The sequence below is a fragment of the Choloepus didactylus genome, chromosome 1 (genome assembly GCF_015220235.1).
Source record: "Choloepus didactylus isolate mChoDid1 chromosome 1, mChoDid1.pri, whole genome shotgun sequence".
Classification (NCBI taxonomy): Eukaryota; Metazoa; Chordata; class Mammalia; order Pilosa; family Megalonychidae; genus Choloepus; species Choloepus didactylus.
Window position 1 is genome coordinate 60765030 of NC_051307.1, and position 26094 is coordinate 60791123.

General features: G+C 35.0%; 1 protein-coding gene across 1 annotated transcript; it reads right to left on the reverse strand.

The window, feature by feature from the left end:
• Nucleotides 1-4066: 4066 nt before the first annotated feature.
• Nucleotides 4067-5041, reverse strand: LOC119532431 (olfactory receptor 5K1-like). The gene has a single exon (XM_037834881.1). It carries the CDS (start codon nucleotides 5039-5041, stop codon nucleotides 4067-4069), a length of 975 nt encoding a protein of 324 aa, XP_037690809.1.
• Nucleotides 5042-26094: the final 21053 nt, after the last annotated feature.

Below are 26094 nucleotides of genomic sequence, written 5' to 3' on the forward strand. Positions count from 1 at the left end.
TCTCTGTGATTTATCAGTAGTTGATTGAACAGAAAATATATTTGACTGTGGAACACTGGTCTGTATTATTGAAAGCTACAGAAGCTGATGAAATATTTACTGAATCGGATGCTGAAGAATACTTGCTCTTCCAGAAATCTGTGTTGCCATAATTGGTACATTGATTTTATAAAGATGACTCTCATCAGATGCTGTCTGTGGTATCCCAATCTCCCTCAACAGCCTCTAGTATTCACTGTTGATATGTTGGGCACAGGGATGTAGAAATACACAAAGAAAATCATGGTGCCTTAGAAAAGGGAAAGCAGATCAATGGATGTAAGGCTTACAACTATCAATGTCTCATCAAACTGAGGGGGAAACAGAGGTACAACATCCATCTAATTCAGAGAATCTCAATTTTTTTTTGATCTTTGGACTCCCTTTATGTTCTTAAAAGTTATTGTCCTAGTTTGCTAATGCTGCAGAATGCAAAACACCAGAGATGGATAGGCTTTTATAAAACGGGGGTTTATTTCACTACACAATTACAGTCTTAAGGCCACAAAGCATCCAAGGTAACACATCAGCAATCGGGTACCCTGACCGGAGGATGGCCAATGGCCTCCAGAAAACCTCTGTTAGCTAGGAAGGCAGCTGGCATCTGCTCCAAAGCTCCGGCCTCAAAATGGCTTTCTCCCAGGACGTTCCTCTCTAGCAAGCTTGCTCCTCTTCAAAACATCACTCCCAGCTGCACTCTGTTCCCTCTCTTTGAGTCAGGTCATTTATATAGCTCCACTGATCAAGGCCCACCCCGAATGGGTGGGGCCACGCCTCCATGGGAACATCTCATCAAAATTATCACCGACAGCTGGGTGGGGCACACTCCAAGCAAATCCAACCAGCACCCAAGGGTCTGCCCCACATAAGACCACAAAGATAATGGCATTTGGGGGACACAATACATTCAAACTGGCACAGTTATTTAGAGCCTAATAAAATGTTTGTTTATGGTATTTTATCTAATTGTATTAACTATATTAGAAATGAAAACTGAGGAAATAAAAATATTAATTCATTCAAGAATAAAACTAATAATTCTATTACATGCTAACTTAAATAACTGTATTAAAAATTTATTGATGCTTATGAGAGGTGTATGGAGATACATTTGGTCTATATTTGTCATTTTCCATAATGAAACTTTAAGTCAAAAAAGAAAAACAAAACATAAAGAAAAAGATCCAAATAGTTAAACAGAGCTTTAGGACAGGACATAAAACAAAGTATTTACTCATTAGTTTTTCTAATGTAAATTTTTATCATGCATAACATACAGTTCCTATACACCACAGTATTATGAACACTTTGCAATGGCATGGTACATTTGTTACAATTGATGAAAGAACATTTTTATAATTATACTATTATCTATAGTCCACGTTTTAACTTAAGGTTCACCCTTTACCAGCTGAGTTTTTATGGTATTCTTACCATATCCTTGGGGTGACTTCTGGACAACAATTTTTTCTAAACCTGTTTATTGACTCTTGAACTAATATGATTTTGTTTAAATTATTGTAGATTTATTACATATTGATTTCTGATATCTGAAATCAGTCTATTTCAATATTTCTCGGCTTACCTACTGACAGATTTTAGAACTGTTTACCTATTTCTTCATAAGCCACCTCTGATATTTTTATTGTAATTACATTAAACTCTTTTTTTTGTTATATTTTTGTTTTTCTAACTCTTAATTTATGATAAAACACATGATTAGCATCAGAATTTTATATCATTAAGCAAAACACATACAAGAATGATTCAATACTTAAAGGTGAAAATAGGAAGCATGTGAAAATATCAATAAATATGATTTTTAAGAATAGGAAGTCTCTAAGCAGTAAGAGAATCAAACGAATTACAAAGGGAATGATCAATATACATGAATTCATTGAAAAGAAATTTTTCATACATCAAAAAACATCATAAGAAAACTGAAAAGACAAATAAATAATTGAGAAAAAAAAAAGAACCACAGAAAAGTGCAATAGTCTTTTTATTTAATGTGTGTGTATGATTTAAATTTTTTCTGAAAATCACCTGCTCATGTCCAGGTGATTTTCAGAAAAAATTTAAATAGTCAATAAATGTATGAAAAAATTGCTTATATTCACTAGTAAAGATATAATATCACATTAGTTGAAACATGATGTACCTAGGAAATATTGAATGTCTAAATATGTCAGACACTGTATTAAATCCTTGCAACAGAATATGACATTATCAATACTCAAACAAACAAAATAAGCCTTCATTTTATTATCAAAAAGTAAACTGAAATTTACAATTTTTGCTTCTTTAAAATATGTTTATATCTATGTACCCCTCTCCTTTTGTAGGGTCTCCTCCAGTTTCAGCTTTCTTCACGTACTGTGGGAATTATTGTGGCTAATCTCATTGACTATAATCTCTGTTTCCAATCAAATGCCAGACCAGATTTCTGAAATTTACAATCATATCACTCTGCTGCCCAGAAGACTTCAGTGTCTGATGCTTCTAGATGAATTAGGATAAATTAAGATTCCATAGAACAGCACTAAAGTGTTAAGAAAACTGACCTACTTCCATCCATTTTTCCCACAATCACCAAGTCTCAGCAATAGCTCTTCCAGCTTTCTCACTCTGTCTGCCCATTTTGTGCCTCCTGGATCCAATAACCCTAGGGCCAAACTCATTTCCACAAACTTTGACTCTGTTCGTGCTATTATTCCTGTTTTCTCCAAATATCAAAAAAGATTTCCATTCTTTAAAGCATATTTACTTCTAATGCTATTTTAACTAAATATCCCAGGCAATGTCTTCAATGTCTGAACCCCCAAGTACATTATACACACCCAAATAAATTGAGGATTTCTTGTGTGTGATCTGTATTGCTTTTTATTCACATGTGTGTGCTCAATATTCTTCTTATATTGCAAACATTTTGAGATTAACTGTGATTTAAGCTACTGTGAATGCAAATGTAAAATGCTTGGAATAAAGGTAGCATTGATCCAAATCTCAATCCTATACAAGGGTGAACTAGATGAGCTAGGGTAAACCACTGAATATTTAACAGTGTGAGCTTTGCTGTGGAAAGGATTGAAAAAAATAAAGCCTAACTCACTGGTAGCAATATATGTTAAATTTCCAGTTTAGCACCTAGCAGATAGTAGGGTCTGAGTAAGTTATTTTTTCTTTCATTTTGCACTTTTAAGTGATAATGAATATTTTTGTTCAGATGCTTGCACAGTAGTTCCATCATTCTGCTAATGATATGAATTTAACAATTTATATTGAAAACATGACAGGTTAATGATCTTCCTAACAATGAATAAGACTATTAATGACATTAGGGGATGAAATAAATAATTGATATATTCAGGCATTTCAGTGTCATACGTCATGAAAAATGGTTAAACTACCTAAGAACATTCAAATCCATAGAGATTTCAATATAAGTCACATTTTCAGCAGCAGAGTGACAAATCTCCCTATTAAAGATGCTCTATTTCAAGATATCTTGAGAGGATAAATACCAAAGATATGAAAATGTTCTTAATTGAGAATACATGTTCTGCATGAATCCATATTCAAACATAATCTCTAGAATGAAAACAGCAAGAAGCAAATTCAAAGGCAGTTTCCACCTGATAGATGGTGTTTGTTAAAATGGGATTAATATTTGAAAACATGGATTTGAGTTTGTATGATTAGGCATTACATGTTTTTAACAACAATTTTACACTTATGCACTGTGAGCTTTCCTTCTTATGTGAATTTACTGAACATTCAAATTAATTACACTCTGACACATTTGTATACTCAGAAGTAATCATTTACTTGTACTTGATGGACTTGATTAGCTTAAAGTTTGCGAAACATCTCAGTAGAATCCCTCCTTTCTGAATGTAAATATCCATTTAAAGATTACCTGATTTTCACATAATCTAATTTCATTGATTTAATATTTTACATACAAAATGTACCGCTTTAAATTTCTCAATAATATTTGCCTTTGAATAAAGTTACCGTATTAAAATCAGTTTGTTGCAGAGGCTGATATTTGTTTCAGAATGTTCTGAGATTTATTCTTCATAATTCTTTTTACAGCATTTATTACTTCCTTATTTCTTAAACTATAAATAAAAGGATTTAATAAAGGAATTACTTGAGTGTAAAACACAGCAACAGGTATATCTTTATCTTCTTCTTTGACTGAACTTGGTTGAACATACACAAAAATTAAAGAACCATAGAATATTGAGACAGAGATAAAGTGGGATGCACAAGTCGATAAAGCTTTACCTCTTCCCTCTTTGGATTTCATTTTGAAAATAGTGAAGAGGATGTAAAAATAAGAGATTAGGACTATAGTAATAGTGAATATTAGAACTAACCCTGTAAATATGTGTACTATCAGTTTATTGATATAGGGGTCAGCACAAGAAAGCCTGTACAATGGAAAGACATCACAAAAAAAGTGACTGACTTCATGAGAGCCACAGAAAGTTAACCGAAACAGTAACCCAATGTGAATCATGGAATGCACATTTCCAGTTATGTAGGCCCATGTGGTCATCTGAATGCAGAGTTTCTTTGACATCCTCGTGTGGTATTGCAGGGGGTTGCATATTGCTACATACCTGTCATAGGCCATTGCTGCCAGGAGAAAGCAGTCCACAGTTTCAGCAAAGCAGAAAAAGTAAAATTGTGCCATGCATTCATAGAGGGATATTGTTCCATCTTCCAAAAAGAAGTTTTCTAACATCTTAGGGGTAACAGCACAGGAACAGCAGGAATCCATTAGAGCCAGGTTACCCAGAAAGATATACATTGCTGTGTGAAGACGATGCTCCATATAGATCAGTGCCACCAAACCAAGATTCCCCACCATGGTGATCAGATAGATGACAAAGAACACTACAAACAGAAGGGGCTTCAGCTCTGGTTGATCCATAAATCCTGTGAGGGTAAATTCAGTTGTCATGGAGTAGTTATGTTCTGTCATTTCCATCTCTTCTGTTTAGATAAAAATAATGGAGATATAGCATTCTACTTTAGAATGTGTCCTAATTTCCCTTTAAATTTCCCTTCATTCAATAGTCAGAGGATTCCCTTCAATCATCTCCTTTTGTCTTTTGAATACATTCATACATATCCTAGGAGATATCATTTCCTCTAAAATTGAGGTCTATGACCACAAGCTATTAGGTCAGGATTGATAGGAATATTTTCATAATTACAAAGAGAGTTCTTAGAGTAGTAGGTTTTCTGTATGAATTTATGGAAGGTTGCTATACATATGTAGGATATCTATATGTGGTGCAGTGTTTTCAAATAATCTCAATGTCAGTTTTTGTATTGAATATCCTTATAGTTCCTGAACAAAACTATCCTTTGCTGTATTTTTCCCACTGAATAAACATTTTTATACTATCTCGTTGGAATTATGTTTAAAAATGGCATACAGTAGATAAATTGTACAATTAGAAAATGTATATAGATCACTAAGTTTGAAGGAAGGGATGGTTCATTTTTAATGAAACATATCTGAAAAATCAGGAAATACATATCCATGTATTTATTTAATTATTAATTTTTATATTTCACCTTCATAGTTATATTAAACCAATGTGGAACCTATGCCTGCCTGTGCAGAGCAATTTCTCTAAGAATACTTACAAAGAAAATATCATCTTTTCTCCATTTATCTGAATATATCCATTCCTTGCTTTAAGGTTTTCCTTGATGTTATGACATTATTAGCCTTCTGAGCATCCATCATAATCATGAACAAATTATGAGGTTTTAAAGTATCCATCATTTACCTTATCCAACTTGCTCCATAAAGATTCCATCCAGCATTTTTAGCTTATCACATTATCTTTATTATTTGATTACTCATTTAAGCTCACCATCCCTTGATCATTTTCAGGTTTATTTATCTTTACTGGAGAACAGTGGACATAGTTTCTTGATATTGACAAAAGAAACTGCCTGCTTCCAGAAAAACATAAAACTTTGGTGTCTCTAATATAGATTCAAATTTCTTTGGTGTAATTTAAAGTTCTCTCTAACCTTATCCACTTCCATCTTCCTTTCCCATGTTTAACAACAGCTCTTCCAACTTTGTCACTTTGTTCATTGTGCACCTACATCCTCCATCCACCCTGAGTACCACACTCATTTCCACAAACACTATGCCCATGCTCTTATACCTGTTACTCTTGTTAAAATGTCAAAATTGTTCCCACCCATTACTTAAGAACAGTTTATATATAACGCTACTTGCTAAAAATTTAATTAAATATCCAGACTACAATGATCTCCATATTCTAAATATGCAAGAATATTTTATATACCCAAAGCAATATAATCTACATGACTTTTATTATATATTCATATATAATTTCCTTATTACATTGCAGCATTTGATGAAAATGGTGACATAATTATTTGAAAAGACATTTAAAATGCTATAAAAATTGCAGAATGATTCAAATACCATCTTTACTCTGATCATCTGTGACAAATGAACTTATACTAAGTATCCTATCAACGATAGTAACTTACCTCATTGATGTCTGCAAATTTAGATTTTTAACTTGGAAAAAGACACTAAAAACAAAATTATTCAGAAAAAATCATTTTGTAAAATGTGTTTTTCTTTTATTCGAATTGACTCATTACTATTTTTCTGCTTTCTTGTATATTTACACAATTTTTGAAAGTATATCTGTATTTATAAATGAATGTAAAACATTAAGCATGCTTTTAGTTTTCCAATTCTTATCAAAACCACAATTCTTTAAACTTACAGGATTTTAGAGAACAAATTTTTTTTTGCCTTTAAAACTATATTATTAATTATTGGTGTGTTAGATGTTATTATCTGAAGATGTAAATCATGTAAGTTCTTTGCTAAAAACTGGTTAATTTTCTATAATGACAACATCAATATAAAGTATTTTGATGAAATTTTATGTGTTATTTTTTAAAACATAAAATATTAACCATTTAATTATTCATATAAGTTAGAAATTACTTTCAGTGCATACTCCTGTATTTTTTTTAAAGAATTAGTATGTGATCTTACTGTATGTTTTGAAGTCCTACTTTATAATCGGAAAAAGTCATTGCAGTATAGTGTCTCATCTTAATGTCCACAGTCCTCAACTTACAGAAAAGCTAGAAACATATCTAAGATTTGAAATCTAAAAACAATGAAACATGATAAATTATTTTTAAGAAAATAAATGTTCATGGATGTTATTATGAAAATCAAAAATAAAGAGAATATTTCTCTTACCTGGATTTCACAGGGAAGGGTTTTGTAATAGTTCATTACTTGCTTTAAGGTATTACTATTATACAATTTCAAAATAAATATCTTTTTCCCTAAAACGTTTGGGATTAAAGAAAACATCTAGAGGATGACTAATAGGTCAGTGGCAATATTATATTCTTTTCACTGCAAAATATGTTTTCCATCAAACCCTAAAGGGGTTTATTTGCATTGTCATCATTTTATTTCTGTGGGGAGATTTGGTCCCTAATACATATAAACCATGGGGTATTAATTAAAGAAGTTCTGTGAGACACTTAAATTAATAAACTGATCCTCACTAAAATCTGTTTGATGGTGAATGCTGATTCTGATGCAACTGATATCATTAATACAATCCTGTTCACAATTATGTTCTTAATATCTAAAAGGGGCAGTAAATAGTCTCAGGCTACTTTTAACTACTGACTTCTGGAAGTGGGATTAATGTGGTTCATGAAGATAATTTGGAATTAGTGAATTATAGACTATAAAGTGGGATGGGTTCAGCCAGTGTTCCTGACTTCTTTGCCCTGTGAGTGAATTTGTCCCCACACTCTACAAAGCCCTCATGGGAATAACTCTGACACTATTATTAAGACCCACATTTGAATTACTAAGACTATTCTGTTGCCTTTTGTGTTCACTCCAGCTACTCTTTCACTTTCCTGCCCTGTTTTTCCTTCACATCACTAATTACTTCTTCATGAACTAAATAGTTAATTTTTGGTACATCTATAATCCGTCACCCCAAACCCACTACTACAATTAGCATATAGGCTTAAGAGATAAGAGGCATTTATCTGTTTTGTTCATTCCTGTATCTTTAACCTCTTGAACAGTGTCTGGCATACTGGCCGCCTAATCAATTTTGACCTCTATATCACTCAAACTCATACATAATCCTGATTAAATACATCATTAGTATGCTTTACAGGAAACTGAGCTAGATCCTCAATACTTGCTTCATTGATTGCTAAAATTTCACTTCCTTTCAACCTTTATCAAGAATTTAAAATGTACAGGGAGCAGACAACCCCCCACTCCTGTTCCTTCTGCAGATTCTTCCTTCCTGATGCCTTCCCTATTGACTCTGCTGAGTCAACTTCAGTCAGTCAGGCCCCTGGCATTAAGGGATCTCAGCCCAGTCACAGGGATTCAGCTGGAGGGACAGGAAGGGGTGTACCTTCCAGTGGGCACCTGAACCTACCTTTTACAACCCATGATGACTCATACCACCCAGGAAACTTCTTGGAGTTCAGTTCTCTGGACCCAGGTGCTGCTTCCATAGTGAGGATCAAGCTTTGTCCACACAGTATCCTCCAGGGAAGCACCTGGGACTCTGGGATATCTTAGCACTCTGCATGCTTACCGGTTTTGAGTGAAAACCCAGACATCAGTTGCCTGCTGAGCGACTGACAATGCAGCCACTGGAATTAGTGAACTTGAAAGATGTAGTTATAGATTTCACCCAGGAAGAGTGGTCTCTGCTGAACACACCCCAGAGAAAGCTGCTAAGAGATGTGTTGCTGGAGTATATCAGTCATCTGGTCTTAGAACAGAACCATTGTGACAGCCTGGACTAAAAGGAACTGAAGAAAAGGAGGTGGAAGGAAAAATCACTTCAAGGACAGAGCTAATGTCTGGTCCAAAGATAACTTCTTAAGACAAGAGAGTGAGCCCAACCATGTGTGTGGAAAGGGACATATGATCTTAAAAACAGGAACTGTGGAGAGAAGGAATTGGATTTTTCCAATCCCAGAATTAAGGTAGGGAAAATCGTCTTAAATAAAAGAAAGTAAATGCTACCTGTTCAACATAACTGAAGAAAAGACACATCAACCACCATGTCATTGAGGCAGAATTCTCACATTAAAAAGAATGGCATTTGGGATGGAAGTTCTTGTCTAAAATCAGTAGAATATTTTGATTCTCCTACTAATAAAGGGACACTCTGTGCACAAATGTCAAAAAGGAGAGTTGGAGTAGGAGTAACTATCTGGAATGGATTGCTGTATGCTATTGGAGGGCACAATTCTCCTGCATCCTACTTGACTTCCAGACTTTCTGACTGTGTGGAAACATATGATCCCAAAAGAGATATATGGACTGCAGTGGCATCTATAAGCATCAGCAGAGATGCAATGGGGGTCTGTTTACTTGGTGATAAACTTCATGCAGTTGGAGGGCATGATGGACAGACTTATCTTAATTCAGTGGAAGTTTATGATGCCCAGGCAAGTGAGTGAACACAGCTTACTCCACTGTGCCTAGGAAGAACTGGGGCTTGTGTCATGACTGTAAAATTATAGTTCAGTGCTTTGTTTTCTAGAGGTAGATTTCCTCCTCCTCTGTTAATTTAGTTCAGTTCTACAATCAATGGGTACATTTTTTGTAAATTTGCAGTGACCATTCCTGGGCACAAATTGCCTGATCTCAAAGAGAAGATGTTAAAACAAGAGAGGAAAGAGTAAATGAACTGGAAATAAAAACATTCATTTTCTAGTTAAGTCAAAATTACAGTTGAAAAAGAAAAATAAAATATAGCTGACTAATTGTGAACATATATTCTTGATATAAAATATGAGGACAAATGAACTCCTGCTAAACATAACCCAGCGTTATCTGCGAATTTTGCTTATTCATAGTCAACCACATTTTACTCATATTATCAAGATTTATTTTATTACAATGCAAACACACCAGATAAATTTCTAAAGTTTTATTTTGTAACTTTTTTATCACACATAAGTTGGAGTCATTTTTATTTGTTTGCTTGCTTGTTTGTTTAACCACAGCCACTATTTTAATGTCATACTATGATATTTAGTATTTTCAGAATTAGATGCATTAAATGTACTCTGGATTTTATTTATAAAATTGGCTTAGTCCAATGAATAAACATTAAAATCAAAAAATAACAACCAAATAAAAACTTGACATGATCATTCCATTACATCTAGACTCACCAAGAACTACAAGGTTATGATATTCCTAAACTGAAATTTTACATTAAAAGTAAGATATGCAAATTTATGTAGAAAAAGTAAATGTTATGTACCCTATATTATTTCACCTAACTAGTATTTAGTTATAAAGATTTGTTTTCTTTATGTTATCAAAGATGTTTTGATTTTTATCTTTTGGATATTGACAAAATTGCTTAGTTATTCTTAGGTTATCAAGTCTGTTTTTGTGCCCCCTTCCTTGTTTCTTATATTTTGCCACTGGTAGTAATAACCCCTGTGCTTCTGTGTAATCAAACAATTTGGGAGGAATGGGTTTATTGAATGGTTGAAAAATAAGTTTAAAGTGTTTGCAACCCAAATTTTTCTTGGGTAACATTTGTAAAGTTTAATTACATTGTGAATGTTAATACTCTCAGTGAATTATTTATTGTTTGCAAAATGCACTGGGTAACAACATTTTGTGATAAATGCTATAACAAATTAGTCATTAACTTATATCTTAATATAAAATGAGTATAAACCAAATTCCCGTCTTTTAAAATACAATATGTAGTTTATGTGCTTTTCTATTTTATTCCAGGGAAGCTTTTATTTTAGTTCCTTTCTTTAAAAATTAAAACAGATTCGGGTATTTCCTTATAGCTATTGTTATATAGTAGAGACTAAAAAGGAAAGTTCTATATAATGCATAAGAATAATCTCCAGAATGACACTCCCTTTATCCAGTGTATGGTCAGATGAGTAACAAAATAGACAAAAATATAGATAAATAATGGGGGAGGGGATAATGGGCATGGGATATTTTGAGTGTTATTTTTATTTTTTCTTTAGTTTGTAGTGATGAAAATGTTCTAAAGTTGATTGTGGTGAATGCACAACTATAGGATGACACTGTGAACCATTGATTGTATACTTTTGATAGATTATATAGTGTGTAAAAATATCTCAATAAAATTGCATTCATGACTTCCAGAAGATGGTGGTTAGGAGAGACAGTGCAAAAAAAAAATCTCCATGAAAAATACTAGATTCCAATGATGCACCAGCTGGACAAGCTCTGCTAAATCCACAGGGATGGTGCACTTGGTGAAACTGGGAGTCAGCATTCTGAAATGAGTAAGTGAACCTGCTGGATACCTGACATCACACTGCAGTCTGAGGAAACCAGGGGTTGGCATTTGAAGTCAGACTAGTTTTCAAAACCCAAAAGCAGCAGCAGTTACAGCAGTGAGAACTGCACAGTGAAACATGGCAGGAACTGTGTCCCCACAACCTGTAGGTATTCCTCAATATTTAGCATGGATGATAGCCTTCCACACACCTGCTGCTAATTGTTTCAGAGCTAGGAAGGCAGAGGTCAGAAAAAAGGGGGAAAATAACCATGCCCCCTACAGCCATCTTTCTGGTTAGTTGGGAATGCTCCTGCCTGGCACCAGCACCACAGCCCAGAGCTGTGCCAAACAACCCAGCATGATGGGAAGACTTTCCAACAACAAGCACACATGCCACAATATCTGGCATGGATGATAGCTTTTCACGCACCCACAGTTAATTTTCCTGGAGCTAGGAAGGTGGAGGTGTGCAAAAAAGGGGGAAATTAACATGCCCCATACAGCCATCCTTTCAGCAGGCTGGGAATGCCCCTACACAGCCCTGTGGTCCAGAACTTCCCTTGGGGTTGGTGCTCCTGTGACATAGCACAGTCTTCCTTCAGCAGACGGCACTAGGAGGGCACTGCTGGAAGAGAAACCCACTCAGAAGTCCCAGGGACCATACACAAATACCAGGGTCTTATGAGTCAGTGGCAGAGACAAACTGGTCAGACTGAGCTGAACATTTAGACCCTTGTAACAGCTTTAAATCTCCAGGAACACCTGGGAAGTTTTATTATTAAAGCTGCACTCCCTCCCTAACCACTCAGACACATGCCCCCCAAATTCAGGGTGGGCAGCACCAACTACACATCCAAACTTGGTGCACCAATTAGACCCCCAAAAGATTCAGATCCCCACTCACCACAAAGAAAAATTTGGGGAGAACTGGCTTGAGCAGAATAAGCATCTTGCAGATGCCACCTGAAAGTGTACTCCACCAAGTTGTAGATCTGGCAAATTAAAGACAAGTGTTTGAATAAGACTACACATCCTAAGAGAACCCTATCAATTTAAGCAAATGTCAAGAGGCCAAAAAGAACAGAAAATTTTAAAGCATATGAAGAAACCAGGTGATATGGATAAACTGAACACAAACCTAAATCAAAAGATCAGAGGATACACAATGCTTGGAACAATTAATCAAAGAACTGAAGACAAAAAACAAAAGCATGGCACAGGATATAAAGAACATGACAAAGACTCTAGAAGAGCATAAAGAAAAAAATTTCAAGGGCAAATAAAAAATAGATGATCTAATGGAAGTAAAAGAAACTGTTGACCAAATTAAAAAGATTCTGGATACTCACAGGATTAGATTAGGAGAAGCTGAAGTGAAAATCAGTGACCTTGAAGAGGACAGAACAGAGAGTGAAAGAACAAAAGAAAGAATAGGGAAAATAAAAAAAAAAATCAAAATGGACCTCAGGAATATGACAGATAATATAAAATGTCCAAATATAAGAATCATTGGTGTTCAAAAAGGGGAAGGGAAGAGTAAAGGCCTAGGAAGTGTATTCAAAGAAATTCTTGGGGAAAACTTCCAAAATCTTCTAAACAGTATAAATACACAAATCATAAATGCCCAGTGAACTCCAAATAAAATAAATCCAAATAAACACACTCTGAGACATTTTCTGATCAGATTGGTAAATACTGAAGAGAAGGAGCAAGTTCTGAAAGCAGCAAGAGAAAAGCAATTCACCACATACAAAGGAAAGAGCATAATACTAAGTAGTGACTACACAGTGGCCACCATGGAGGTGAGAATTCAGTGGCATGAGATATTTAAAATTTTGAGAGAGAAAAATTGCCAACCAAGAATACCTTATCCAGCAAAGCTGTCATACAAATTTGAAGGAGAGCTTAAATTTTACACAGACAAGCAAATCCTTAAAGAATTTGCTAAAAAGAGACCTGCCCTACTTGAGATAGTAAAGGGAGCCCTGCTGACAGAGAAACCAAGAAAGGAGATAGAGAGATGGTGAAAGGTTCAGTATTAAAGAGATTCAGTATGGGTACATTAAAGGATATTAAGAAAGAGAGGGAAAAATATCTCTGACAAACATAAACCAAAGTATAGGATTGCTGATTTAGGAAATGCCTTCAAAGTAATAATGTTGAATGCAAATGGACTAAACTCCCCAATTAAAAGATATAGATTCACAGAATGGAACAAAAAATATGAATCATCAATATGTTGCACACAAGAGACTCATTTTAGACACACGGATGCAAAGAAATTGAAAGTGAAAGGATGGAAAAATATTTCATGCAAGCTACAGCCAAAAGAAAGCAGGAGCAGCAATATTAATCTCAAATAAAAAATACTTTAAATGCAATGATGTTATAAGAAGAAAAGAAGGCCACTAGATAGTAAAAAAAGGGACAATTCAACAAGAAGAAATGACAATCATAAATGGTTATGCACCCAATTAAGGTGCCACAAAATACATGAGATATACACTGGCAAAACTAAAGGAAGCAATTGATGTTTCCACAATAACTGTGGGACACTTGAACACATTACTCTCTCCTATAGACAGATCAACCAAATAGAAGACCAATAAGGAAACTGAAAACCTAAACATTCTGATAAATGAATTGGATTTAACAGACATATATAGAACATTACATCCCAAATGACCAGGATCCACATTCTTCTGCAGTGCTCACATAACATTCTCCAGAATAGGTCATATTCTGGGACATAAAACAAGCCTCAGTAAATTAAAAAAACATGAAATTATTCAAAGTACATTCTCTGACCACAATGGTGTACAATTAGAAATCAGTAACTGTCATACTCAGAAAATCCACATATACCTGGAGGTTAAACAACACACTCCTAAACAATCAGTGGGTTAAAGAAGAAATAGCAAGAGAAATTGCTAAATATAGAGAGATGAATGAAAATGAGAGCAAAATGTATCAAAACCTATGGGATGCAGCAAGAGCAGTAGTGAGTGGGAAATTTATAGCACTAAATGCATACATCAAAAAGGAAGAAAGAGCTAAAATCAAAGAACTGATGGAGCAAATGACGAAGCTAGAAAATGAACAGCAAACTAATACTAAACCAAGAAGAAGAAAAGAAACAAGGATTAACTCAGAAATAAATGACACAGAGAACAAAAAAACAATACAGAGAATAAATAACACCAAAAGTTGGCTCTTTGATAAGATCAAAAAGATTGACAAGCCCCTAGCTAGACTGACAAAGTCAAAATGAGAGAAGACCCAAATAAACAAAATAATAGAGAAAGGTGACATTATTGCAGATCCCAAAGAAATTAAATATATATGTATATATATGTATATATATGTGTGTGTGTGTATATATATATATATATATATGATACAATGAACAACTACATGCCAACAAACTGGATAATGTAGAGGATATGGACAATTCCCTGGAAACATGTGAACAACCTAGACTGACCAAAGAAGAAATAGAAGACCTCAACCAGTCAATCACAAGAAAAGAGATCCAATCAATAATCAAAAAACTTCCGACACATAAATGTTCAGGACCAGATGACTTCACAGGGGAATTCTACCAAACTTTCCAAAAAGAACTGACAGCAATCTTACTTAAACGCTTTCAAAACACTGAAGAAAATGGAACACTACCTAACATATTTTATGAAGCTAACATCAATCTAATACCAAAACCAAGCAAGGATGCTACAGAAAAGGTAAACTACAGGCGAATCTCTCTAATGAGTATAGATGCAAAAATTCTCAACAAAATACTTACAAATCAAATCCAATGACACATTTAAAAATGATACACCATGGTCAAGTGGGGTTCATTCCAGGCATGCAAGGATGGTTCAACATAGGAAAATCAATCAATGTTTTACAGCACATTAACAAATCAAAAGAGAAAAATAAAATGAACATCTCAATAGATGTTGAAAAAGCATTTAATAAAATCCAACATCCTTCTTTTATAAAAACACTTCAAAAGGTAGGAATTGAAGGAAACTTCCTCAATATGATAAAGTCCATATATGAAAAACCCACAGCCAGCATAGTACTCAATGGCAGGTGACTGAAAGCCTCCCCTCTAAGATTAGGAATGAGACAAGGATGCCTGCTGTCACCATTGTTATTCAATATTGTGCAAGAAGTGCTAGCCAGGGCAGTCCAGCAAGACAAAGAAATAAAAGACATCAAGGTTGGAAAGGAAGAAGTAAAACTGTTATTATTTGCAGGTGATATGATTTTATATTTGAAAAACCCTGAGAAATTGACAATACAGCTACTAGAGGTAATAAATTTGACAAAGTAGCTGGACACAAGATTAATGCACATAAGTCAGTAGTGTTTCTATAACTGGAAATGAATGAAGTGAAGCAACAGTCAAGAAAAAGATACCATTTTCAATAGCAACTAAAAAAAATCAGGTACCTAGGAATAAACTTAACCAAAGATGTAAAAGACCTATGCAAATAAAACTACATAACTCTACTAAAAGGAATACAAAGGGACCATAAAAGATGGAAAAAATATTCCATGTTCATGGATAGGAAGACTAAATATCATTAAGATGTTTTCTACCCAAAGTCATCTACTGCTTCACTGCAATCCCTATCAAAATTCCAACAACCTACTTTTCAGACTTGGAAAAGCCAGCTATCAAATTTATTTGGAAAGAGACAATAACTTGAATTGCTAAAAACACTCTAAAAAAGAAAAAGAAAGTGGGAGAACTTACACTCTCTGACTTTGAAGCTTATTATAGAGCCACAGCAGTCAAAATGCATGGTACTGGCACAAAAATAGACATATTGATCAATGGAATCAAATTGAAAATTTAGAGATAGACCCCCAGATCTATGGCTGGCTGATCTTTGATAAGGCCCCCAAAGCCACTGAACTGGGACATAACAGTCTTTTCAACAAATGTGGCTGGGAGAGTTGGATATACATATTGAAAAGAATGAAAGAGGAACCCACCTCACACCCTACACAAAAATTAACTCAAAGTGGATCAAAGACATCTATATAAAAGACAGCACCACAAAACTCCTAGAAGATTATGTAGGGAAATGTCTTCAAGACCTTATATTGTACCATCACTTCCTAGATCTTACACCCAAAGTACAAGCAACAAAAGAAAAAAAACAGATAAAATAGGAACTCCTCAAACTTAGAAGTTGTTGTACCTCAAAGGAATTTGTCAAAAGGTGAAGCAGCAGCCAACTCAATGGGGAAAAAAAGAAAAAAAGAAAAAAGAAAACAACTGGACAACTGGAAACCATGTATCTGGCAAAAGACTGATATCTTGCACGTATAAAGAAATCCCAGATCTCAATGACAATAGTACAGACAGACCAATCATAAAATGGGTAAAAGATCTGAAAAGACAGTTCTCTGAAGAGGAAATACAAATGGCCAAAAAACACATGAAAAAATGTTCAGCTTCACTAGCTATTAGACAGATGCAAATTAAGATCACAGCGAGATACCATCTAACACCAATTAGAATGGCTGCCATTAAACAAACAGGAAACTGCAAATGGTGGAGAGGGTGTGGAGAAATTGGAACTCTTATTCATTGTTGGTGGGACTGTATAATGGTTCAGCCACTCTGGAATACAACCTGGCAGTTCCTTAGAAAAGTAGATATAGAGTTACCCTTTGTTCCAGCAACTGCGCTTCTCGGTATATACCCAGAAGATCTGAAAGCAGTGACACGAACAGATACCTGAACATCAGTGTTCATAGCAGCATTATTCATAATTGCTAATAGATGGAAACAACCTAAGTGCCCTTCAACAGATGAGTGGATAATTAAAATGTGTTATATACACACGGTGGATTACTATGCAGCAATAAGTAGGAAGATGTTGTGAAACATGACAACATGGATGAACCTTGAAGACATAATGGTGAGCAAAATAAGCCAGTCACAAAAATAGAAACATTATATGCTGCCACTAATGTGAACATTGAAAAAGGTAAAATAAATAGTTTATAATGTAGAATGTAGGGGACCTAGCGATAGAGAGCAATTAGTGAAGGAAGAATGATAACCTAATAAGAACAGATGTTATCATGAGTAAATGTAATATTCTGGCAATCCCTAGGAATGGTTATTGTTTGTTAATTTCTGGTGTGGATGGTAAGAACAAGTTCACCAAAATGTTGCTCTCTTAGGTTACCTTTCTTATCCCTTTGCTGGGTTATAGTCTGTGTATTTTCTTGAGTTAGAGTAGGAACATGTTGAAAGTAATGTAATTATTTTAGGTTAGTTGTCTGTGATGTTCTCACAACATTGAGGACTGGTATGCCAAGCCCTTTCTCATATGGCTTGCCTTTATGAAGCTTGTTGCTGCAAAGGAAGGGCTTAACCTGCTTATAATTGTACTTATGAGTGTCACCCTGTATGCCTCTTTTTGCTCAGATGTGGCCCTCTCTAGCTAAGCCACCTTAGCAAGTGAACTCACTGCCCTCCCCATTGTGTGATACCTGATTCCCAGGGATGTAAATCTCCCTGGCAGTGCAGGATGTTACTCCCAGAGATGAATCTGGACCTGGCATCATGGGATTGATAACATCTTCTTGACCAAAACAGATGTGAAATGAAATGAAATAAAGCTTCAGTGGCTGAGAGATTTCAAACGGAGTCAAGAGGTCATTCTGCTGGACACTCTTACTCACTATATAGATAATACTTTTTCGGTTTTAGTATTTAGCATTTAGTATTTAGTATTTAGAAGTAAATACCTGAAATTATCATACTCCAACCTAGCAGCCCTGACTCTTGAAGATGATTGTATAACAGCATAGCTTACAAGGGGTAACAGTGTGATTGTGAAAACCTTGAGGATCATGCTCCCTTTATCCCATGTATGGATGGATGAGTAGAAGAATGGGGTCAAAGGCTGAATGGAGAATGGGGTGGGATGCAGGGGATGACTTGCGTGTTCTTTTTTGCTTTTATTTCTTGTTCTTGTTCTACTTCTTTCTGGTTAAGAAGAGTGGTCAGGATAGATTGTGGTGCTGAAGGCATGGCTATGTGATGGTTTTGTGAATATTTGACTGTATATCACAAATGATTGTATGGTGTGTGAATATATCTCAATAAAACTGAATTTAATTAAAAATTGCATTTAAGCACACAGACACACAAAGAATGGCATTATATATGATTAATTGTCAGAAGATTTTACTCGCAAATCCAGAGTGACTCAACAGGTGTTAACTCACAAGGGGGAAAAAAAAACATAGTTCATGAATCTTGTTAGAAAAGCCCTCAGTGACAAGTCATCTGTTAATAAACAAAAGCAAGTATGCACTAAAAATAAATCATATGAATGCCACCTAATAGACAAATCCTTCATTGAAAACTCTGGCCTTCCACATTACAATGGAACTCACACCATAGAGAAACCATATGAATGCCATGTATGTGAGAAAGCCTCCGCTCAATTTTCTTTCCTGAGACAAAGCAAGAGAACTCATACTGGAAAGAAACTATATGAACACAATCTGTGTGGGAAAGCCTTTACTCAATGTTCTGCCCTGAGACAACATGAGAGGATTCACAGTGGAGAGTGACCCCGTGAACGTCACCTTTGTGGGAAATCCTTCTCTTATCATTCTGCCTTTAGAAAACATGAGAAAACTCACTCTGCAGAGATACCATAAAAAGATAATCTATATGGGAAAACCTTAGTTTATTTCTATAACCTTAGACAACATGATAGAAAACAAACTGGAGAAAAAGCCTATGAATGCTATGTATGTGAAAGCCTTCAGTCAATATTCTGACCTTAGATGACATAAGAGAACTCATACTAAAAATGTTATTTTATATGGATGAGATTTCAGCCCTTGAGTGACCCTTTAAACATGCTCAAAAACTCACACACAGAAAAAATAAAAAAAGTGATCAGTCTGGTAGAGCTTTCAGTCACCCTGACTACTGTGTCAATCTAAGCTAAATTATGCTGGAGAGGACTGATGTAAATGTCAACTACATATAAAAGCATTTAGTATATGGTCATACAATATATGAGAAATCATAATATAGATGTAATGAAAATAGAAGAGCCTACATCCACTACTCTACCTGATAGAGAGACAAGTCTTTACCAGAGGATGAAACCCCTTGAAGGAATGCCAGATAATGCCTGCTGGAGGTGTTATTCATGAAAAATCACACAAATCCATTTATTCATACAGCAACACTTGTAGGGCAAGTGTGAATTCACACTGTATAAAAGTCATCAGTGTCATGAATGAAGGCATGTCTGCAGTGATCTCTTATGTCTTAGTATTAATATTCTTATGCTGAGGAATCAACAATCCTAAAGTCAATTTAGGAAAATTTTCAGCTGGATTTCACATGAGAAAATTCATAGTGTTGAATAAAATCTTTAAATGGATATGTTAGCACTCAATTAAGCAAAGTGTCAAGCATTTAGAACAAGACTTAATATTGAAATTATGTATGATAACAGTGTAGAATTGTGACGTGTCATTGGTATTAAATTCAATGATTAATTTTGTATGAAGCAAAATGAGGTGAGAAAAATTGCATAGATTAGCGCTTGCATATTTTTAAACAATAATGTTGCTGAAAATCTAATTTGTTGGCCATACTTTAGTTTGTTTTTATGCAGTTCTAAACATGATGATAAGAAAATTAAGTAGAACATAAGTGGATACTTGTGTTCAAATAGGAGGGTTTCTACTATTTCAAAATCTAAGATGAGTCCATAAGGCAAAAGTAAATGATTACTCCTGCACTTACAATTCATGTCAGAGTGTAATTAGTTAAAGTGTTCAACAAATTCAAGAAATCTTAAAAATAAAAGACCATAAATAAACTTAATATTGTTGTAAAATACATGAATCCCTAATCTTACAAACTCAGGCATATTCCAAGTTTTCAAATATTATCCCTTCATAAGCAACACCATGCATCAGATGTAAACTCTGCTTTTGAATTTGATTCTCAACTTTGTTTTTTTTTTAGAGATTATGTTTCAGTGTGGATTCATGCAGAATAGTTATTCTCAAAGCTAAGAAAAATTTCATCTCTCATCTGTTTTTCCTTTTAAGCTGTCTGAAGTATATTATCTTTATAATTAGATTTTTTCAATGTTTATTAGAAGTGATTCAATTCATATTGAAATCTCTATGGAGTTGAATGTTTTCATGTGGTTTTATGAGTTTTCCATGAAACATAAGAGTGCAATTCTTGAATATATGAATTAAATCAGTGGTGTGTTCCCCTGATATCTGTACTTGTCTTGTTGTTATAAGGAATACCATTAACCTGTTCTATCTCAAATATGCATTATTGTTCTAAGCTTATCATTAGCTGAAAGAGAAAGGTGGTGTGCAAGCATCTAAACAAAAAATATTTTTTGATTAGTTAGTGCAAAATGAAAGAAAAAATAACTTAGAGCCTACTCTCTACCGGGCACTAAACTAGAACTCTTAAATAAGTTACATACCTGTGAGGTAGGCATTATTCTTTTATGCTTTTCCAGAGTAAAAACTCACACTATGAAATATTTTGTAAATAACCCAAATTCATCTAGGTCCCCCAGGAATATGACTCAGATTTGGATCAATACTTCCATTTCTTCCTAGCATTTTACAACTCCATTCACAGTATCATAATTTATAGTTAATCTCAATATGTTTACAATACAGTAAGCACATTGAACAAACATACATGAATAGAGAGCAATGCAGATTATACACAAGCAACTCCAGATTGTTTGGGGTGTATATAACATGCTTGGGAGTTCTGACAATAGGGATCAATAGTCTGGGGTATTTAGTTAAAGTAGAATTAGAAGTAAATGCATCTTAAAGAATGAAAATATCTTGATTTATGATGGAAAACAGGAATAATACCATAAGCAGAGTAGATGTTTGTGAAAATGAGTTTGGCCCTTGCCATGGGGAAGTTGGGACATGAAGAATGCCTGGACAGAGTGAGAAAGCTGAACAGCTGTTCATTAGAGCTTTTGGAGAATGTGGAAAATACAGATGAAAGTGTATCAGGTTACTGGGAATCTTAATGCTACCCTAGGTTTCTGAATTTATCTTAGAAGCATCAAACATTGAAGTCTTCTTGGGAGCAGAGTTAATATGATTATATTTTCAGTTATGATCTGGCTTTTGACTGGAGACTATAAAATAAATGAGACTGACAATAATTCACATAACAGGTGAAGAAAGCTGAATTTGGGCTTGTCCTTGTGAAAGGAGAGGGGTGAGCAGATATAAGCACATTTCAAAGAAGAACAAATAGTAAATTGTAACTTTGGGATAATAAAATGAAGGCTTAATCTGTTTTTGCCTATCAATGATGCTATATTTGATATTATATTACCAATATTTAATACAGTGCCTGATACATTTTGGCAATCAATAAGCATTTCCTGAGTATGTAATATATAAATTAATGTTATTAAATCTTTGTTAGTGAATATAAACTTTTTTCATAGATTTATTGATCATTTTTATTTTTCCTGCAAATCACTTGTTTATGTGCCTTGCCTACTTTTCATTGAGGCCTATTATTTTCTTGATATTTATGTTTACATTATATGTCAAAAGGATATTGAACTTGTTCATTTAGCTCTGTATCATTTTATTCTCAATAATTTGCTTCATTTCTAATTATGCTTGTGGTGTTTTGTGAAATAGAAAAATATAAATCCATACATTTTTCTTTTAGGTATTCATATGTATAGTTCATTCATCAAGTAATTTCTTTGATTCTCTTGTTGCTTAGAAACTTCCTATTATGAAATCGCATATTCATTTCTATTTCCTCATACTACCATTTTCACCTTTAATTATTGTATCATTCTGGTATATATTTTGTTTAATGATCTAAAATAATTTTTGATGCTAGTCAGATGTTTTATCACAAATTAAGAGTTTGACAGTTATAATCAAAATATCAGAGGTGGCAGTAAACTGTTCTAAAATTTTCCAGGTATATAATCCAAGAAAATATTGAAACAGACTGATATGAGATATCAGATAATAAAATGTGTGACAAATCTACAATAATTTAAACAAAATCATATTAGTTCAAGAAACAATATACAGATGATGGAAAACAAAATGTCCTGAATCCAACCCAAATATATGATAGGAATATCATTACAAATCTATCTAGAGAGAAATGATTCATTTATATCCTGTCCTAGGACTCTTTCCCTATTTGGATCATATTTCCTTGTGTTTCATTTTATATTGTTCACCTAAAGTTTTGTAGTGGGAAACAAGAAAAACAGACAAATTGAATTCCCATACTCCTATCAAGTAACTTCAATAAAATTTTAATAGTTATTTAAGTTTGTGCATAATAGTTTTTTTTTTTCAGAAGAAGTAATAACTAAATATTTTAGTTAGTTTTTATTTCTTGTATAGGATATACAAGTACATGAAAATCCCCATAAACTAATTCTTTTCTGGGCCTAAATAATTTTAAGGGGCACAAAGAATTCCAGAGCCCAAAAAGTTTAAGATTTTCTGAATTAGATGGATGTTGTACCAGTTTCCATCCTCTACTTGGTGGACATTGTTAGCTGTAAGCCATGCATCCATTGATCCACTTTCCCTTTGGCAAGGCACCATGATATCTTTTACATATTTCTTCATTCCTGCCCTCAACATTTATCTGCATTTAATATCAAAATTTGATATTAAACGAAAGTATCAGATAAATACATGACTTGTTTATGGCCAATAAGACAGAAAAGGTGATTTTCTGGAAGTTTATAATAAATTTATTTTCTTTATTTAAAAGAGGTCTACAAAAAGGGAGTCATTCACTCTCTGAATGCATTGTGTGTGGATATGAAATCTGACATCATCTTCATTCACTGTGCCATCAAGGGGGAAGCCAGTCTGGGCATGAAATCAAAATGCAGTGGAGGATAGGAGGCGGGGCAAGATGGCAGAGTGGTGAGGAGCAGAATTTCGTCTCTCCCCTAGAGCAGCTGGCAATTACCCAAGAACTATATGAAACAGTGTTTTCGGGATCTCCAGTAACCAGTCACACATTGGACACAAGTTTGGAATTGGAGGAAAAGCTGAGATCGCAGCGAACATTGTAAGTTTCCCGGACCAGGGGTCTGGCGCCCCTCCCCACCCAGACTTCACAGACTGTCTTGCTGCCAGCTCCCTGAAAGGGGGGAAAAAAAAACCAAAAAACAGCAATCTGCTGAGGGCAAGAAGGGAGGCTCAAACCAGCCTCAACTGCAGAATTAATTAACAAATTAATTAACTAACTTTGGGAGCTGGGGTGCTAAAGAAGGGCTGGGCTCCAAGAAGTGGGGGCACGTAAAAGCGGGCACCCATTCCCAGACTCCAAAAAAGCCATTTTTCCCCCCTTACATTTTGTCCCTTCTGGCTTCTCCCTGATCCCTTATCTTTTTGCATTTCAATAGCCCCCAGCAGGGGTGGAACTGAAGCCTTTGGAGAGTAATTATCAGACAATAGCCCAAAGCATATCTTTAAATGCTCTACTCTGACACTGACAAAACTTCCAGGCTGGGGAAAAATGTTTAAAAGAGACTCTATTTTTTTTTTTTTTTTTAAATCTAAAAGTAATATATGTGGTTATTTTCTAACAGAAAGCCCAGGTTGAGGGACTAGGCTGGGCTTGAGGGGAGACAGAGTACCTACAGTGTCTTTGAATTCTGTATTCACTACTGAAGGCCTCCACCCCTGTCTTTAATTGGCAACTCAGGCTGACCAAGGAATCTACCTGGAGAGGCCCCAAAGAGGAGAGAGGAGAAGGGAATAGTGCCCCTGAGAGACAACTGGAATTCTGAGGATTGGGAGAGTAGAGGGAGGCCCAGCTCAACTGGCAGTCCTCCTTCTGGGAACTCAGACCCGAGGGGCTGGAATTCAGATTCCAGCTTCAGTCAGCCACGCCCCTGACATGATCAGAGTCACCAGGAGAACTAAAGGCTCCATACCTCCTTACACTGCTGGGGGAGCTGCGGGCTGGCCAGCACCACCTGCTGGACAGGAGAGGAAAAGCACCAATTCTAAAGGCCTCATAGGAGGGTCTCATTCTCAGGAAAATTCCATACCCTCCCAAGGAGACCTGGGCCTCACTAGACTGGGAAAATCTGACTAGGGTCAACCATATCTGAGGAGACCCACTCACAAAAAGGTTACATAGAGGCAGAGCAAGAAACAGAAAAAACAAGAGGGGAAAAATTCCGATCAACTAAATAGAACCTAACTTAGAGGTCTAGAATAAGTTGAACTGAATAACAGAGGCCAGAAAACAAAGCCAATCAACAAGAAAACCACTAGGTAAAAGACAGAAAAGAAGCTCCAAAATAAACTAATCAAGAGAATCAGATGCCTAGACAACTTAAGATAACAAGCCATACCAGGAAACAAGAAAACATGGACCAGCCAAAGGAACAAACTAATAGCTCAGCTGAGACACAGGAGTGGAGGCAACTAATGCTAAATAAATTTGATGAAATGAAGGAAGATATAGCAAAAGAGCTGAAGGATATAAAGAAGACACTGGCTGACCATAAAGAAGAATTCATAAACTTAAAAAAACAAATGGCAGAACTCATGGGAATGAAGTCCACAATGGAGGAGATGAAAAACACAATGGAGGGACACAACAGTATATTTGAACAGGCAGAAGAAAGGATCAGTGAACTGGAAGACAGGTCATTCGAATTCATACACACAAAAGAACAGATGGTGAAAAAAATGGAAAAATATGAGCAGGGTCTTAGGGAGCTGAGTGACAACATGAAATGCACAAATATACGTGTTATAGGTATCCCAGAAGGAGAAGAGAGGGAAAAGGGGGCAGAAAGAGTAATAGAAGACATATTCACTGAAAATTTCCCAACTCTTATAAAAGACAGAAAATTAGAGATTCAAGAAGTATAACGTACCCCAAATAGAATAGATCCCAATAGACCTACTCCAAGATACTTACTGGTCAGATTGTCCAATGTCAAAGACAAAGAGAGGATTCTGAAAGCAGCAAGAGAAAAGCAATCCATCACACACAAGGGAAAGTCAATAAGACTAAGTACAGATTTCTCTGCAGAAACCATGGAGGCAAGAAGACAGTGGCATGATATATTTAAGATACTGACAGAGAAAAACTGCCAACCAAGAATTCTATATCCAGCAAAACTTTCCTTCAAAAATGAGGGAGAGATTAAAACATTTTCAGACAAACAGACACTGAGAGAGTTTGTGAATAAGAGACCGGCACTACAAGAAATACTAAAGGGAGTGCTACAGGCTGATAGGAAAAGACAGGAGAGAGAGAGTTGGAGAAGAGTGCAGAAATGAAGATTATCAGGAAAGGTAAAAGGAGAGGAAAAAATAAGATATGACATATAAATTCAAAAAAACAAAATGATAGTAGAAAGTACTGCCCTTACAGTAATAACACTAAATGTAAATGGATTTAACTCCCCAATAAAAAGACACAGACTGGCAGAATGGAATAAAAAACAGGACCCATCTATATGCTGTCTACAAAAAACTCACTTTAGACACAAGGACAAACATAGACTGAAAGTGAAAGGTTGGAAAAAGATATTTCATGCAAACAACAACCAGAAAA

Coding starts and splice junctions, on each gene's coding strand:
- LOC119532431 (XM_037834881.1), bottom strand. CDS start 5,041: ATGGAAATGACAGAACATAACTACTCCATGACAACTGAATTTACCCTC.